General features: G+C 45.7%; 2 protein-coding genes across 5 annotated transcripts in view; one reads left to right on the top strand and one right to left on the bottom strand.

The window, feature by feature from the left end:
• Window positions 1–10,580, top strand: part of Otulin (OTU deubiquitinase with linear linkage specificity) — a 33,923-nt gene extending 23,343 nt beyond the window's left edge. Inside the window, exons 6-7 of one of the 4 annotated variants that reach the window (XR_003951403.1) lie at window positions 1,174–1,687; window positions 6,284–10,580. Coding sequence is in view for 3 of the 4 variants with exons in the window: in XM_006520105.2 (XP_006520168.1) it covers window positions 1,174–1,368 (195 nt within the window). In the remaining variant the exon portion in view is untranslated. Of the gene's footprint in view, window positions 1–1,173; window positions 1,722–6,283 lie in introns of those variants that run through there. The other 3 variants (XM_006520105.2, XM_006520104.2, NM_001013792.2) reach the window with 3 other exon arrangements.
• Window positions 10,581–12,725: 2,145 nt separating this feature from the next.
• Ank (progressive ankylosis) overlaps window positions 12,726–15,049 on the bottom strand; it is a 128,233-nt gene continuing 125,909 nt past the window's right edge. The window contains exon 12 of the mRNA NM_020332.4: window positions 12,726–14,531. Coding sequence (NP_065065.3) covers window positions 14,418–14,531 — 114 coding nt within the window. The 3' untranslated portion in view covers window positions 12,726–14,417. The remainder of the gene's footprint in view (window positions 14,532–15,049) is intronic.

Genomic DNA, 15,049 nt, shown 5'->3' with positions numbered 1-15,049 from the left:
TCCTTTAAAAATACTACTTAATCACCATTAACCCATCCCTTTAAACCACCAGTATAGTCTTAAACCATGTTGGATCTCCATAATGAAATTCAAAGCTCGTTAGTGATCAGGCTTCCTTTTTTTCAACCTTAGGCAGTTGTACTCTGATTTCTGGGTATAGATTGCCTGTTCTGGACATTCTTGGAAGTGGAATCATACGTTATGTGGTATTTTATAACCACCATTTTGATTTAGCATAATGCCTTAGGACCCATCTACGTTTTAGAATGTTCTGGGACTCCCTTTTTCTTACCAGGTAAAGTGGCATTGTGTGACAGTGTCCTGTTGTGTGCACTCATGTGCTTGATGTGTTTGGGTAGTTCTTGCTGACCGCTGTGAACATTCATTGGCAGGGTTGTGTGTACATGTGTACGAGGTTCGTATTGGGTATATGTCCAAGAACGGAACTGCTGGGGCAGATGGTAGTGTTGTGACGTTTTGAAGACCACTATACAGGTCTAGAGTGTATCTCAGTGTCAGACACTTGCATAGCATGGACGAGGCCTATGTTTGATTCCTTGCATCACCAAAAGAAGAATAGAGAAGCAGCTGTCCCACTTTATACTCCCACACTTCATCACTTTTCCATGTCTTCATGATGCTTTCGCTATCTTTTAAAAACTCAGGGACGTTCAGAACATAGACCAGCCGTTTAACTGTGTGATGAATTAATTAACGTTTAGGATGTTCTCAGTCTCCATACGTTTCATTACTCCCAAGGGAAACCCCTCATTCACGGTCACTCCTCTGTCTTTGATTGTATACATTCTCACAGGTATGATGTATTCGTGGCTTGGCTTTGCTCTCCTCTAAGGGCTTATGACTTAATGTGGTCATCGGCCACTCATTTATCGTCTTTGGAGAAATGTCTTCCAAATACTTTGTTCAATTTTAAACTGATGTCTTATTGTATACTTTATTAAATTAACATTAAATTTTTTATGTTCCAAATATAAGTCCCTTTTGGATATGTACTCCATTCTTTATTATCCTTCTTGACTAGGTTCAGAGGGGAGGAGACTGTTTGCAGCTAAGCTGTTGCCACTCATTGTCTGGGATAGTGGGTGCAGCTCGGTGTTGGGCCATCTTTGCCCGTGGCTTCCCTCAGAACACTCATTTGCTTTTCCTTCCCAGGTTGAGATGTTCCTTCTTGCCTATGCTGTCCGCCACAGCATCCGGGTGTACCGGCTGTCCAAGTATAACACAGAGGAGTTCATCACAGTCTACCCCACTGATCCCCCCAAGGACTGGCCAATGGTGACCCTCATAGCTGAGGATGATCGGCACTATAACATCCCTGTCAGAGTGTGTGAGGAGACCAGTGTGTGAGGGACACACATGTGACTGCCAAGAGATGCGCATGTGCAGCTCCTCCTCTGGGGGCCTCAGATCTGCAGGTCTCCAAGGACAATCTGGGAGAACTCTCGGGCCCCTGGAGCCAACTTTGGACCATTATGTTCTGAAGACTAGCTGTTGATAATGAGAATTAATTAGCCAAGCCTTCACTCCTTGTTCTGTTATGCAGTGTGTTCCACTGGGGGCTTCAGCACGTGCCTTTGGAAGGTGCAAACTATGTCTCCATAAGGCGGATGCTTTTGGGTCAAAGAAAACTGTTTGGAAAGGAATCTGTCCAATGAAAGTTCTGACGGTAAACTGGTTTTACTTCTCTTTTTAAAACAGTAGTTTTGTATTTGATTTTTATTCCCTTTTTGGGGGGGAATGGTGGTGATGGCTCTCATTCATGGTCTTCCTATGAGATATGCTTAAATGGTAGTGTCCTGGAATGAGTAGTTACAATATCTTTTGATAGCCTCATCTGCTTTTGGAGGGATGAGCAATATGCCAATTACTATATTTTAAGTAGATTGTCTTAGAAGACAAAGAATGGGGTCCGGCTGGAAGAGGTTCAGAAGAAAGTGTGGAGGAGTCTAGACTTCATTTGCTGAGGCTTTGTGCCCTGGCATTGGGAGATCCTCTTTGCACACGTGCTCTAGTGTTGGGGTTGTGGGTTTCAGTGATTCCAGTGTCACTCAAGTTCAGAGGTGGGTGCCCCTTTTCCTGCTGTTGATGATGCTGTGTACTGCCGAGCCCATGTAACTCATCCTGTGACAGGATGTAACACAGCCAGCTATCTGGGATGTCTGCTAAGCAAGTCAGAGCAGAGGTGTGTGCTAAGCAGTCCAACCTGTGATGGAGCTGCTCTGCAGCTAGGAGGCAGACAGGCCAGCCAGGGTAGGCATAAGCCATGCTCCTGACTTGGGCAAGGGGGACTGGGGAGATGTTCTCAACGTGGCTTGCCTTGGGGCCTTTATTTCCCTTAGGGGACATAGCCTGTGACCTTTGTTCATGGGGACCAGACACATGCTTCTTTAGGGTTCCATCGTAGCACCTGAATCAGTTAAACATTTGTTGGTGGTGTTATCCTGATTTTGAACTGATTTTATGATAGTTCAAATTCTTAATTTGACTCCCTTTCATAGAGACGATAAGCAATTAAGTCTTATGTATGAAAACTCAGGATATAAAAAGCAATCAGGCCTTGGTAATATTTCTTGCATTGCCTCATGAGTAAAATCACCACATTTCATTAACTGTTTATTGAATAGAGTGCTGGCATCCAATGCTGTTCTGAATGTGTGTGACTATGTTGAGAGGCATTGTGCTGTCACTGTGACCACCTACCTGAGGAGGCCCCGAGCAGTAGTTAAAATAGGAATAGTGACTTATCGTGGACTTTGACACTTTATGTTGTTCCTTGTTGCTAAATAGTGGGCAATGTCTGCCATTCATGTTTAACAGTTTTGGAAGCAGAACTTGAAATGTTTAGATAATTCCCAGCAGGAGTGATCTCTGCCCTTTGAAGCTGACCACTGGGCTTGTATCACTGTTGAAGTTTAGTAATGCTCTTGGTAACACCATGGTTATCTGCATTTTAAAGACAATGCGACCTTAGTGAACTTGAGCTGCTTTCTTTATATTTCATTCTTCTTTCTTCTTCTTGTCTGTGATAATGTTAGGTACAGTTTCCCTGTGTTATATCCCAAGTCAGAGCTTCTTGCAAACCTGCACTAGATTGTGTATGTACAATACCCATGGGCTCACTCATGCATGCGTTCGTGATGGCAGCATTAGTGCCTTTCACTTAGACTTTGGGTCTGTGTGAATTTGCTCTGAGATAGTTGCACTCATCCCGTTCTCCTGTACAGCCACAGACGCTGTCATTATCCTACAGAGTAGGAATGACTTAGGAGCTTTTTCTTGAAGGAAGATGGCTTGTCCTTTTGTTTATTTTTCCTTCCAATCTTAGGACTTATCAAGTAAAATCTCATACAATATGAATTGATAAGGCTTCTGTTGGCAGGATGTCTGGATTTTTGTTTTGTTTTTAATTGAGTTGATTGGTTTTGACTTTTTGAGACCTGGCCATCTCGGACTTTGACCTGAGTGCTGTGATTACAGGTATGCGCCACTACACTAGACGAGTTCTCACTGTGCGCTTGTGAGCTCTTATGTGTTGAAGCCTTGTTCTTTTGATTCCCTAAGTGACTTTGTGCAATCTTCCTGTCCCCTCCCACTCACCCTGTGAAACAGTGGTCTTGTTTTTGAAGGTCTTTTCGATGTTTCTGAGGTGACAGCACTAATGATGAACCTCTAATGGTGGACACATGCAGGCTGCCATACTTCCTGCCATGTCATCTTCTGTGTAAAGATTTAGTTGATCAGTTTCCTTATTTATTTATCTATCTTCTTAAGTATTACTTTGTGGGTATTCCCCTTTATATATATTCTGAAGGGCAGAAAATATTTTAGAAGCAAAAACCATTGAAGAATTTTGCTTGTGGATGTATAAAATAGATAGTGTTGCTTTAAGATGTATTGTTTCTTTAAAAAGCAATAACCACAGTAAAAATAGAAACCCTTCAATGTGTGCAGTTCATCTCAGAGAAACACCAGATCACCAGGTTGGCAGAGGCAGAGCACAGTGTCAACTTTTAAGAAAGTGATAAACTGTGAGGGGTGAGGTAAAAGGTAAGGTTAAAACTCTCAGATGATGTATAGCTTCATTTCTTTTTCTGTTACTATAATAAAAGTCTCAGACAGAAGCAACTTAAGGGAAAAGGGTTTTTAGCTCACTGATCAAGGATGTCCACCATGGCAGGCAAGTCAGGAGCAGAGAGCAGTGAGTGCAAGCTCCTGCCTGGTTCCTTTGTCTCTATATACAGTCCAGCATCCCAGCCAGGACAAGGTGCTGCCACTGGAGGCAGGCGCACCCAAGACATTCATTTCCCGTGGAAGTCTAGTTCTCTTAAGCTGGCAGCTACCACTGACTGCCACACCATACCATGCAGTGGATGCCCAACAGACCTGTGCTTAAATGGAAAAGAGGAAAACTCTGAGTGAATGTGAAAGGTTAATGAGAACATAGTCTATCAATTCCTGTCCCCAATTTTAAGTCCATTATTTTAAAATAGGTGTAATATTTAACATTTAACTTTTAAAAAATCTCGTTTTCATATCTTTGGAGGAACAGGGGGAATCTGGTTTTAGCTGTGCAGCAGTTTCATGAATGTGTGAAGTAAAGAGAGACATTCATGAACCACGGAAGGCACCACGGTCACTGGTTTAGTGTATAGTTGTCCACCCTCCTGCTGGTTTCCCCAAGTCAGTAATACTAGGAGCCAGGAGGGATAGACTCTGCTTGTGTCTGTGTTGGGTCGGGGTGAGCGTGCACAGCAGCCTGCAGTGTCCATACAGCATGCCTTTGTGCACATGCCCTGTAGCTGCACAGCTTGGGAACTCACCATTCCGAGAGGATGGAGGCAAACTGATCAGGTAGCTGTGTAAACTGACAACTTGCTATTGGAGAAGATGGAATGAAGCATATTTTTAATTCCACATAGAATGACCTTCAAGTGTTCACCGTTCATTGGATTGACTGTCACATCTAGGTCATCTCTTAGATGTCCTCCTACAGTGTGACTACTCTAAGAGCACGCTGGAGTAGTCACGCTGACTGTTAGTTAGGAGCACTGACTGAGGAAGACACTGACCTGGGTTCTTCCAGGTTTATCTCAGTTAATTAACATCTTGCTATCTTGGGTTTAGGTTTGCATCAGGAATTAAATCGTCAAAACTTTAGTTAGTCAAGAAAAGAGCATTGAGCTCAAAAGATCCAGTCTTTATCATCATTTTCCTAATAACCATGGGTACTTGAGTCTTAATGTTGACCCTCAAAATGCATTTTTGTGATTAGTTAAAACTAGGAGAATCCCCTTGATCTGCATTCCCATAAGTGGTGCTAAAACTCTGGTAGTCAGTCCTACGAGAGACCACAGCAGCCATCAGAGGCTGCGACTCGAGGTTCCCCGGGGGAGTGCAGGCAATGAACTTCGTTTCCTTTCTGCTCTGCCTATGGAAGGCCTTTGGCCTTGTCACCTGCAGCTTAGTACCTTGGGGAGGATGGCAGCCCAGTTTTAGATTCTGCCTATGGGAAGGTGCTTCCCTCCCCTCCCCTCCCCTCCCCTCCCCTCCCCTCCCCTCCCCTCCCCTCCCCTCCCCGGGGTTCATCATGATGGGCGATTGCACTATGACCTCGCTGTGCTCTTGCTGCCTTGAGTAGCAGAGCCTGCTCTAATCTCACCAGGACATGGCAGCCTTGGTCAGATGCTCACTGCCCTGAAAGCATAACCTTGCGATGTGGGCGCTTTGGGGTCTTGCGTCCCACTGTGAACTCATCTCAGATGCCTGGCTGGTGCGGTGAGAGTCTCCTGTCGTCTGTAGTGTCTCTCGTCTTCAAGGTCTTTCAAGGTCAGAGGCTGAGCCTACTCTGGGTCTTTGCTTCTGATCCCTTTAACATACTCAGATGCGAAGGATTATGGAAAGAACTAAAAATAAACTTAGAAAATAAAACTTAGAAGCTTGTTCTGCTGCTGCAGTTAAATGTCTACTTTTAAGGACTGTGACAGACTGAGACCCACATGTTAACTTTGTAGCATCCCATTGTAGGCCTGTGTTGTCCTGAGACCCACTCTGACATCTTCTGCCTCTGTGGGTAGAGGGGTTAGGATTTGGTGTGTTGTTGGTAGCTGAAGTTAGTCGAGATGATGTGACCAGCACAGCACCTAAAGGTGTATACGCTGGGCTGTGGGTCTGGGTTGAAGGACAGTTCTACTACCTACTCTAAGCATGATGAGCTGGGCTTAAGTAAGTTACTGACCCTCCCTAAAATCGTTCTTTATCTCAGTCGTGCAGTCCTTCTCAGGTGTGGTGTGGATGGCATGCCTCAGATTTGGAGAAAGACGCCCTCTGCCTGCAAAACAGGCTTCCAACAACAGTCCTGGTGAGTTTGCTGAGGAGAGAGAGACCTGCTGTGCACAGAACAGCTTGCTTTTGTTCCAGCTGCTGGAAATGCACCTGGAAGGTGGATAGCAAGGACTTGTGTGGGGCTCTCACAGACAGAAGGTAGGTAGTGGAGACCAGGAAATGACTTTTTTCATGCCTCCTGACGTATAGGAATGGAGAAAGGGGCTGGAGAGATGGCTCAGTGGTTAAGTGGTTAAGAGCACTGACTGCTCTTCTGAAGGTCCTGACTTCAAATCCCAGCAACCACATGGTGGCTCACAACTATCTGTAATGAGATCTGATCTGATGCCCTCTTCTGATGTGTCTGAAGACAGCTACTGTGTACTTAGATACAATAATAAATAAATCTTAAAAAAAAAAAAAGAAGGAATGGAGAAAGGACAAGCTCCAGTGGCGATCTTGTGTAGCCGAGGAACAAGTAGGTTTTATAGTTTTTCAGAAGGCATGAGCAGTGCTATGTGCTAATGGGGAACAAGACAAACAAAAAGAATGACAAGAGTATTACTCAATCTCCTGAGTACGAGAGTGCTATAACTCGCTGCTGAGCTCTGCCTCTCTAAAGTTGGAATCTGAGGAAGGAGATGGAGCCAGGGATCTTAACTTACATGTACTGCCCTAAACCAGCCTCATTCCCTGGGCTAGACCAAGGCTTAGCTCACGGTCTCCTGTTGGAATGCATTCAGAGATCCCTCTATCCCTCACCTTGTTCACAGTTCAGGGTGTCTCATCAACTGCTAGACAGGGAGGGATGTCATGGAAATGGGCGAGAGGTGCAAATTTACCCTGTGGTGCCTGCCATTCTTCCCCAAGGAAAGCCACTGTTACTTGGGCCAGCGCATCTCTGTATTGCCTTTAGGATAGGTAGCCAGGTGACTAAGCTCACCTTGATGCTAGCCAGATATGAAGATGCCTATATCCCACATACCTTGGTGGAAACAAAGAACTTGACCTCCTAAGGTTTCACAAATGCAATGGGCATGATGATAAGTATGTATAATCAGCATATGGAAAGTGGAGGCAGGAGGATTATGAGTCTCAGGCCATCTTTGGCTAGTTAGACTATTTCAAAAGGCAAAACAATAAAGCAAGGAAAACTCCCAACATAAGCAGAATAGATGTAATCAAAAGACCAGGAAGGAAGAAACCTCCAGTCTTAAAGTGGTGGGATGGTCGTAACCATAGGGATTATGGGTCTGTGATATTAATAAAACAACAAAACACGAGGAATTTGAACAACTAATCTTTTGGGTTATAATGGCACATCTTGAAAAGCAGGGCTTTCCTGGGAAAGTCTGCAGGCAGGGCTACAGATGGTAGGAGTTACAGACTCTTCTCAGACCTGGCTGACATTGGGATTTCCATATTCTGAGCGGGGCAGAGAAGCTGGGGAAGGCTCAAAGAAGACTATGCCCAAAGTGGTAGGAAGTAAAAAGCACCATAATGCAGAAAAACAATGTAAAGAATAAGTTATTTAGCTACCACAAGAAGTTTGGAGGAAGAAAACCGCTCGCTCACCTAGATTTTAGCTACTGAGGGTAAAGGGCTAAACTTAATATGTAAATCTGGGAAACGGGGAGATCTTAGTGAAGGTTAGGAAATGAAGCGACTGGTGAGTAAAAGACTGGTTAGGATAAGAGGACCAAGACACTGAGAACAGCCTCACTTAACCAGCCCCTCATCACTTCTTAGACACAAAGCTGGAGTGTGCAGCCTGCTCAGCGGTATTCCGGGTAAAATCCCCCAAGCCTCACACCAAAAACACGCGGATGCTAGTAGCAACAAAACCATAGGCAGGACTGTCGAAATGGCTTCTATATGGACTTCCTTAGGACAGGATTCAGCCAGGAAATGGAACCGACAGCTGCTGCACATGTGCAGGAATAACTTCCAGAGGGCTTCGTTTCACCAACGCAGCAGGGAAATGCGGGTTGCCGTTAACGCTCTGAACTTGCTCATTTTCATTGTGTTCTAAAACTGGTTCATATATAAAATCAGCGTTGCACCCGGAAGGAGCCTGGACTATTTGAGTGGGCAGTGCCCAGAAGCGAGAGGTGTGAAAGGCCCTGTCATAGGCCCGGGGTTGGAGAGCTCTCTTGTGTGGCAGTCAGGTCTTTGAAGCTCTGACACTTTAGTCCTACCAGCTATAGACAGTCATCTTAAGATACCACATAGCAAAGCAAAATATCATTGATTAACTACAAGGAACAAGGTACGTCCATAAACCTTGTGACAGCCCTGGGGTAATACACCTGCCTCATGGTAACATGGCTGACACTGTGGAGTGCCAGCCCCTGCTGTGTGTACCCTGAATCTGCTCTGTGACATGAAGGTGATGTGGACTTCATTTTCAGAAGCTGGCTCATGCAAACCTGGGTCTTATACTGCAGGGAACCAAAGTCGACCTGGCCTAATGTTCTCCCGTTGCAAAAGCTGCCTGTCTTGGACCCACGGTTGGAAACCTGTGTTTTGGGCTTTTATAGCAATCACCACTGTGCATGACACAGGATTTCTGTGAAGTTATACACAATTCATACTGAGTAGGGTGTAGGAATGGGTTCTTCCCCCCCCCCCCCCCCCGGTCATTAAAGAATTAAAAGGCAGGAGAGTTTGAAAGTCAAAACCACAGTTTATTTGACATACAAGGACCTGGAGGAACCCTCTTGGGGTTCTTAGTCTCATTAAGAGTTTTATTAAAACATCAAATGGAAGCTCAAGGATAATTTTAGAAGAGTTTTAAAAGAAAAATCCCAGAGCAAGCAAGCTGTAAGTGTCGGGAGTTGCCTAGAGGAGAGGGGGGAAGAAGGAAAAACCATGTTACTCTGCAGCAGGCAGCCACGTGGTGGGAAGGGAGCGTTCAGGATAAAGCAAGGAACCCCCAGCTGCTAGGAACCCCCAGCTGCTAGAGAAAGCATACTTGGGAACAAAAAAGGGAAGGAGTCGGACCTTTTGGCATAGGGAGCAAGCTGAGCTCCATGGCAGCTTGGGCTCGGGCATAGGAATTCTGGGGAGCAAAAGTATCTCCTTAAAGGAATTTATTTTGCCTATCTCTTCAACAAGGCTGAAGTTGAGTCTGCCTCCCTAAAGGTGCTCCCACCTCCCTGCTGTGGTCCCTTGGCCCGGTGGTTGACCTGCTGGGTCACATTCACTCCTCATGTTGGATAACTTAGTGTTCGATTTTTGCCCAGACCAGAGATTTTTTACCCTCTTGAGCAGAAGGAAGAGTTTTCTCTTAGTGAGTCCTCACGGCTGCTGGGTTGGAGCAGTTCTGCTCTCATCCCCTCTCTCCTTGTACACTAAGGACTTCTTTTTCAAGTAGAAAGGCTTTCGGTTCTTGTCTGTGGTCTCAGCTTGTATATTGGTTGACATTGTTTGTACAGAAGTAGATGTCAAGTCTTGCTAATAAGTGCATTTGGAGTTACTGGCCCAGGTGAAAAGAGGTACTGTATAAAAGCTAACTCTGTCCATGTGTGTCTCCTGCATAAACCATCCAGTAAGTCTATCCACGTGTGTCTGACAGTCACCTCTAAAAGCGCATCTCCCTAGTCAGGTTTTGAGAGACCCTGTTTGATTGATTGCAAATGCAGGAGAGAAAGATTATCATTGGACCGGAAAGGCAGCTTAGTGATTCAGAAGGTTTGCTGTGAAATCACAAGGATGAGAGTTCTGCTCCCAGCATCCACTTAGTAAGCCCCAGGGGGCATGGGGGGTGTCAAAGGCCAGATTCGTGGGTCTTGATGGCTTCTAAGGGCCTCCATCTCAAAGGAGATAAGACTACTACTCGACAGGACACTTGGTCCCTCTTCTGGACTCTGTTGTGTGCACAGTTTGTGAATCTCCACACTAAAGTGTATATACGCAAAGATACACACTAAGTAGAAATTCTGAAAATGAATTACTAAGTTTTTGTAAGGTACTAGTTACAAGTCTGGCACCACTTGCACTTGGCAGAGAATTTGTTTCCTTGGATTTAGGTGCTCTTCCTGGTAGGGCACCACATCAGTTAACGGAGCTAACGACCACCCTTCTGTCTTGTGGTGGGGAGAATGAAACTTAAGGTTTCCTTGTCTTCTCATTATTTTCCCCTTTGAGATCAGACAGTAAACAATGCAGTGAGTTGTTTCCTGACTTGTAAAGTGGGGTTCGGGTTGTTGATTACAGTCCTGTTTGCCTCTTGTTTAGCTTTGGTGTGTTAATTTTAGTCACCAGCCTTTGAGCAGGGCACCCAGGCCTTTCTTGAGATTTCCACTACATCCTGTTTCATGTGTGGTTAGATCAGCTGATGAGTCACCTGATGTTTTGCCACTTCGAATGACAAAAATAGAGGCTCAGAATAACCACACAGAGAAGCAGCTCTCATGGTTTCCAGATACATTGCTGAAAACCGTGCTTTTTGATGCTTCAAGCTTTTTATAAAAGAGCCTTGTGTGAGGCTCTTGTGGAAAGGCAGACAAGACACTGGGTTTGCACAGCTAACACTGAAGTCACCTCACCTTCCCAGGTCCCACCAGAGATAGCATTATTATACTTTTGGTTATAAAAGTGTGTGACAGGCAGCATTGAAAACAACCCTCTCCTGGTGGAGCACAGAAGGCTTAGCTTGCCTGCAGTACCCTAAACCAGACACAAAGCAGCACATGGTGTTCTGGTCATGTTCTATTCAGAGCTTTACTGAAGCAGAAAAAAGTACAAGGAAACATTGCTCAGGTAACATCATTTCATTAGAAGAGGCCAGGTGTGGTGGTGCACACCTTTAATCCCAGCACTTGGGAAGCAGAGCCACATGGATCTCCGTGCGTTCAAGGTCATCCTGGTCCACATAGAGTCCCAGGACAGCCAGGGATATGTAGAGTGACCCTGTCTCAAACTAAAAATAGATAATTATAAGAATATTAGGATTTCCTATTTTGCAGCACATCTCTTGCTCTCGCTTCAGTATGGAGAGAAAGTTGCTGAATCTTGGAAAATGTTCCTTTCCCTTTGCCTATTTCAGAAGAAAATATTTTCAAACAGAGCAGTTAGGAAGGTGGGAGATTGGGGAACTAGAATCAGAGGGAGTCTTTGTTTCCTCTCTGAAACAGGCACACACACCCACTCACCTGCACTAAGGGAGTGGTAAAACTATTTATTAAAGATAAAATGCAGTCACTTTCCCCATGACCAAGGCCATTGTCTCAGTCCTGCCACATCCAGGAGGGGCTGCATTGCAAGAAAGCAATAGGGTCCACGGAGTTTAAAGTGCTTAAGTACTTAAGTAATTACTGCAGCTCAGAATAAGTGTTTTCATTTCTGAGGCCCTCTCTGAACATTTCCAAGCCAAAGCATGAGCGAAGGCCAAGAAACAGATGGTCCCAACCGAGAGAAGAGTGCCTTTGACTCCAGATGCCCAAGCCCAAGCCCAACACGGGCAGCAGGGAGACACTGACCAGCTCCAACCCACAGATACAAACAAGGCCTTCGCAGTGGAAGGATCCCTGGTGAGTTCCCACCAAGCCAACCGCAAGCCGCTCACACTCCCGGAGCCCTGCAGTGGGCAGGCTTTGTCCTTCCTGAGTCACAGCAGTCCTGTTTACTCAGTTCCAGGGGGCCTTAGAGAGGGCCTGTGTGCCAGCACCCAGTAAACAAGGGCAGAGCCAGCAGCAGGTCAGGTGTGCACTTAGAATGACCCTCGGTTGCCCCTCAGATAAACAGGCTTCTCTAGTTTCTCGGAGAAAACCCTCACTCTAGAAAGGCCATCCTAACTCAGTATTTTGAGGAAAACTTGTCTCCTGCCTCTGCAACTTTAGGTTGTATTTGTCGCTTAACCTTGAGAATGATCTTCCCACAGTCCTTGAGGATTTCACAGACATGGTCCTTTTCAGTTTGTTAGCTGAGCAATATGTTTAAAAAGAACACTCAGCTGCTGAGCTAGAAAGGCTGCCCTTAATGCTTGTGGAAAGAGGAGAAAGGCCCTTCCCAAGTCTAGGCCGTGGAATTCTTTGTTTGAATACAACAGTATGGCAGCTGTCTCAGGGTGTCAGGTGACAAAACAGGCCCACAGAATGTGTGTGGAGGAGCCTGTACTAGGAGGGGAAGGTCAGAACAAATCCCCCCAAACCGCAGCTCCATTGCAGAGGCCTGGGCCTGGCACTGCATTCCAGGGGCTCGGGACATCTTACACAGCTGATGTCCAGTCATCCTGATGAAGGCGGCTCTGGGCTCTAAGCTACATGTCCCAAGTGCACAATAAAGAGATACTAGCTTTTCTTGACTTTAAAGGGAAAGGATTTCGAATTTGATATTTGGTATTTAAGCTCCAACCCCAGAAGCATGAAAATAGCCACACATTTTAAAAAATATTGCTGTTTAATTTTCTAGTCATGTACTTTAAAAAGCCAATACAATTAAGACTTTCAGTTATCTTTCAGATCTGCCCCTGACGTCACCCACAAGCAGCTACGGAAGCACATAGGATTTGTTCCCATGGTGGGCACATATGAGGGACACTGGGTATCTAGAAATGGAAATGCGAGCCTGTGTAGCCCTGACAGTCTTAACATGAGGTTACACAACACCAAAATAATAAGCACAAGAGGCCCGCCTTCCGCCCTTTTCCCTCCGCCCTTCCCACCTTTGCCTGTCTACAGTAGTGGATCCATTTCCTCCCGAGGTTGCCCATCAATTGGATCTGTAGGCCCTTACATTCATACACAAGGGACGTGTAGAAGGCTGTAACATACAGCGGTCACTGGTACAACCCGAGTAAGCTGTAGGTATGTGGAGCATGAAGGCAATCACTGAATTGTATTAGAGACATTTTATTGAAAATGCGAAAATAGGAAATGTATTATAGCCTAAAATAAATTACATAACATATACAGCATATATTTATATCTTTAAAATATTTGTTTTGTTTAGGTTCTTTCAGTCTAGTTACTTTGACTAAATCAGGAATTTAGTGAACTGTGTCCATAATTTTTTTTAAAGGAAAAAACCCGCTTTCCAAAACTTAGAAAAATATACTGCACTAAGTGGATTTCCAATGCATTATTTCCGGGGTATCACATAGTGACCTTGATACTGTTTATAAAATGTCTTGCTTTATGGTGTGGAGGGGAGTACCATAGTACACTCGGTTACCTGTCCTGCAGAAATAGGCGGCACATCTACATCAGAAGTTACGAGACAAGACCCTGGCATTAGGATGCTAGATTACGACTTAAAGCTTTGCTCACTGTGAAAACGAAATGGACAGTTAGAGAAATGGACAGTTAGAACGCTCCACTTCTCGCTCTAGTGCCATCTTCAGGGAAGGCGAGTAAACGCAAGCCTTCAGGGAAACTCATGCGGAGGGTGCTGACACTGGAGCTGCACTTGCGGGACAGCTCTGAAAAGTCAGCTCATGTATATACACTGTGGGGTGCGGCAACTCAGTGAAACCAGGAAAACAATGGGATGCTGACGATCAAGTCAGTTGGTGACTGACCCAATTTCTACAGGAGATTAAATTCCCACTACGTTGGCCCAGCAGGGCCACCAGCCCTTCCTCTGGGAACAGGGAGACTGTGGGCTGCAGCCTGGGGCCCACCAGTATGTGCGGCAGATAGTTCATGACTCCAGAGCCACAGTGTTGGGGAGCAAGTCAAGAGAGGCTGAGCTTCAACCTGTTGATTCTTAGGAGGAGGCAAACATGAACAGGAAAAGTCTGGCCCAAGTCCTTTGGTTCCAAAGTGGAGATTGTCCAAGGGAGTAGAAACGTTGACCAAGAGGCAGCTCTATCTTTTGGGTTTTATGAAGCAGGGGCGTGAAGTCAGCGATTCTGAGTTACAAAGCGACAGTAAAGACCTTTCTTCAGGTCCCTGCATCGGTGAGCATACCCAGTATGCTAGAGAATTTATACGAAACCTCTAAATCAAGGCCTCTTTCATAACCAAGAATAAAAATTAAACAACAGAAAACAACTTGATGGGAGGAGGAGGAGGAAAGAGACGACAGTTGTTGTCCTGACTGTCCCTGCGGTGGCCCCCAGCAGCCTGTGCTTACTCATTTTCTTCTCTCATCTCTACGATGTCTGTGACCTCCTCTGTTGGAGGCATGTCGGTCATGGCCGAGTCTTCTCCCTCGGTGGCTGACTCATTCTCCATCTTCTTTTTCTAGATTAAAAGAAGACACATCACAGTGGGGATGTGGGCAGGACACACCACACACTGCTGGGGGCGGGAGGCCACTTTATGGTCCAGGCTGAATCTAGCTCAGTACGCTCCTTTCACCGTGGCTGTTCTTATACCTGCTGTATGCTGGGTACTGTGGGGAACTCTGTCCCTTATACCTTTGCTGACATGCTTTGGAATGCTGCCCCAAAGCCACACGCTTTCTCTAGAGTAGTCCTTTCACCTGTGGTTAGTGGGTGTCCCGCCCCTCTGACAGCTCTGGCTTCCCTCTGCCCTGTGGACCGCGTATCCTGATTCCTGGTGGCCTCACTGACGAGCTGCTCAGCAGTCAGCCGGCACTCGGGCCTCCCCAGGTCCATGCAGACCTTGTGTTCTCGAACTCTGTGGCTCTTCCAGCACGTTCCTTTCAGGACCTGATTCCCACCACCGCTCTGTGCTTCTCCTATGGCTCAGCCTCCTGAAGCCTCTCACCCATCCCACATTGGTTTAATTGTAATGCT

This window comes from Mus musculus, chromosome 15, assembly GCF_000001635.26.
Source record: "Mus musculus strain C57BL/6J chromosome 15, GRCm38.p6 C57BL/6J".
NCBI lineage: Eukaryota > Metazoa > Chordata > Mammalia > Rodentia > Muridae > Mus > Mus musculus.
This window is presented reverse-complemented; position numbering and strand designations above follow the sequence as displayed.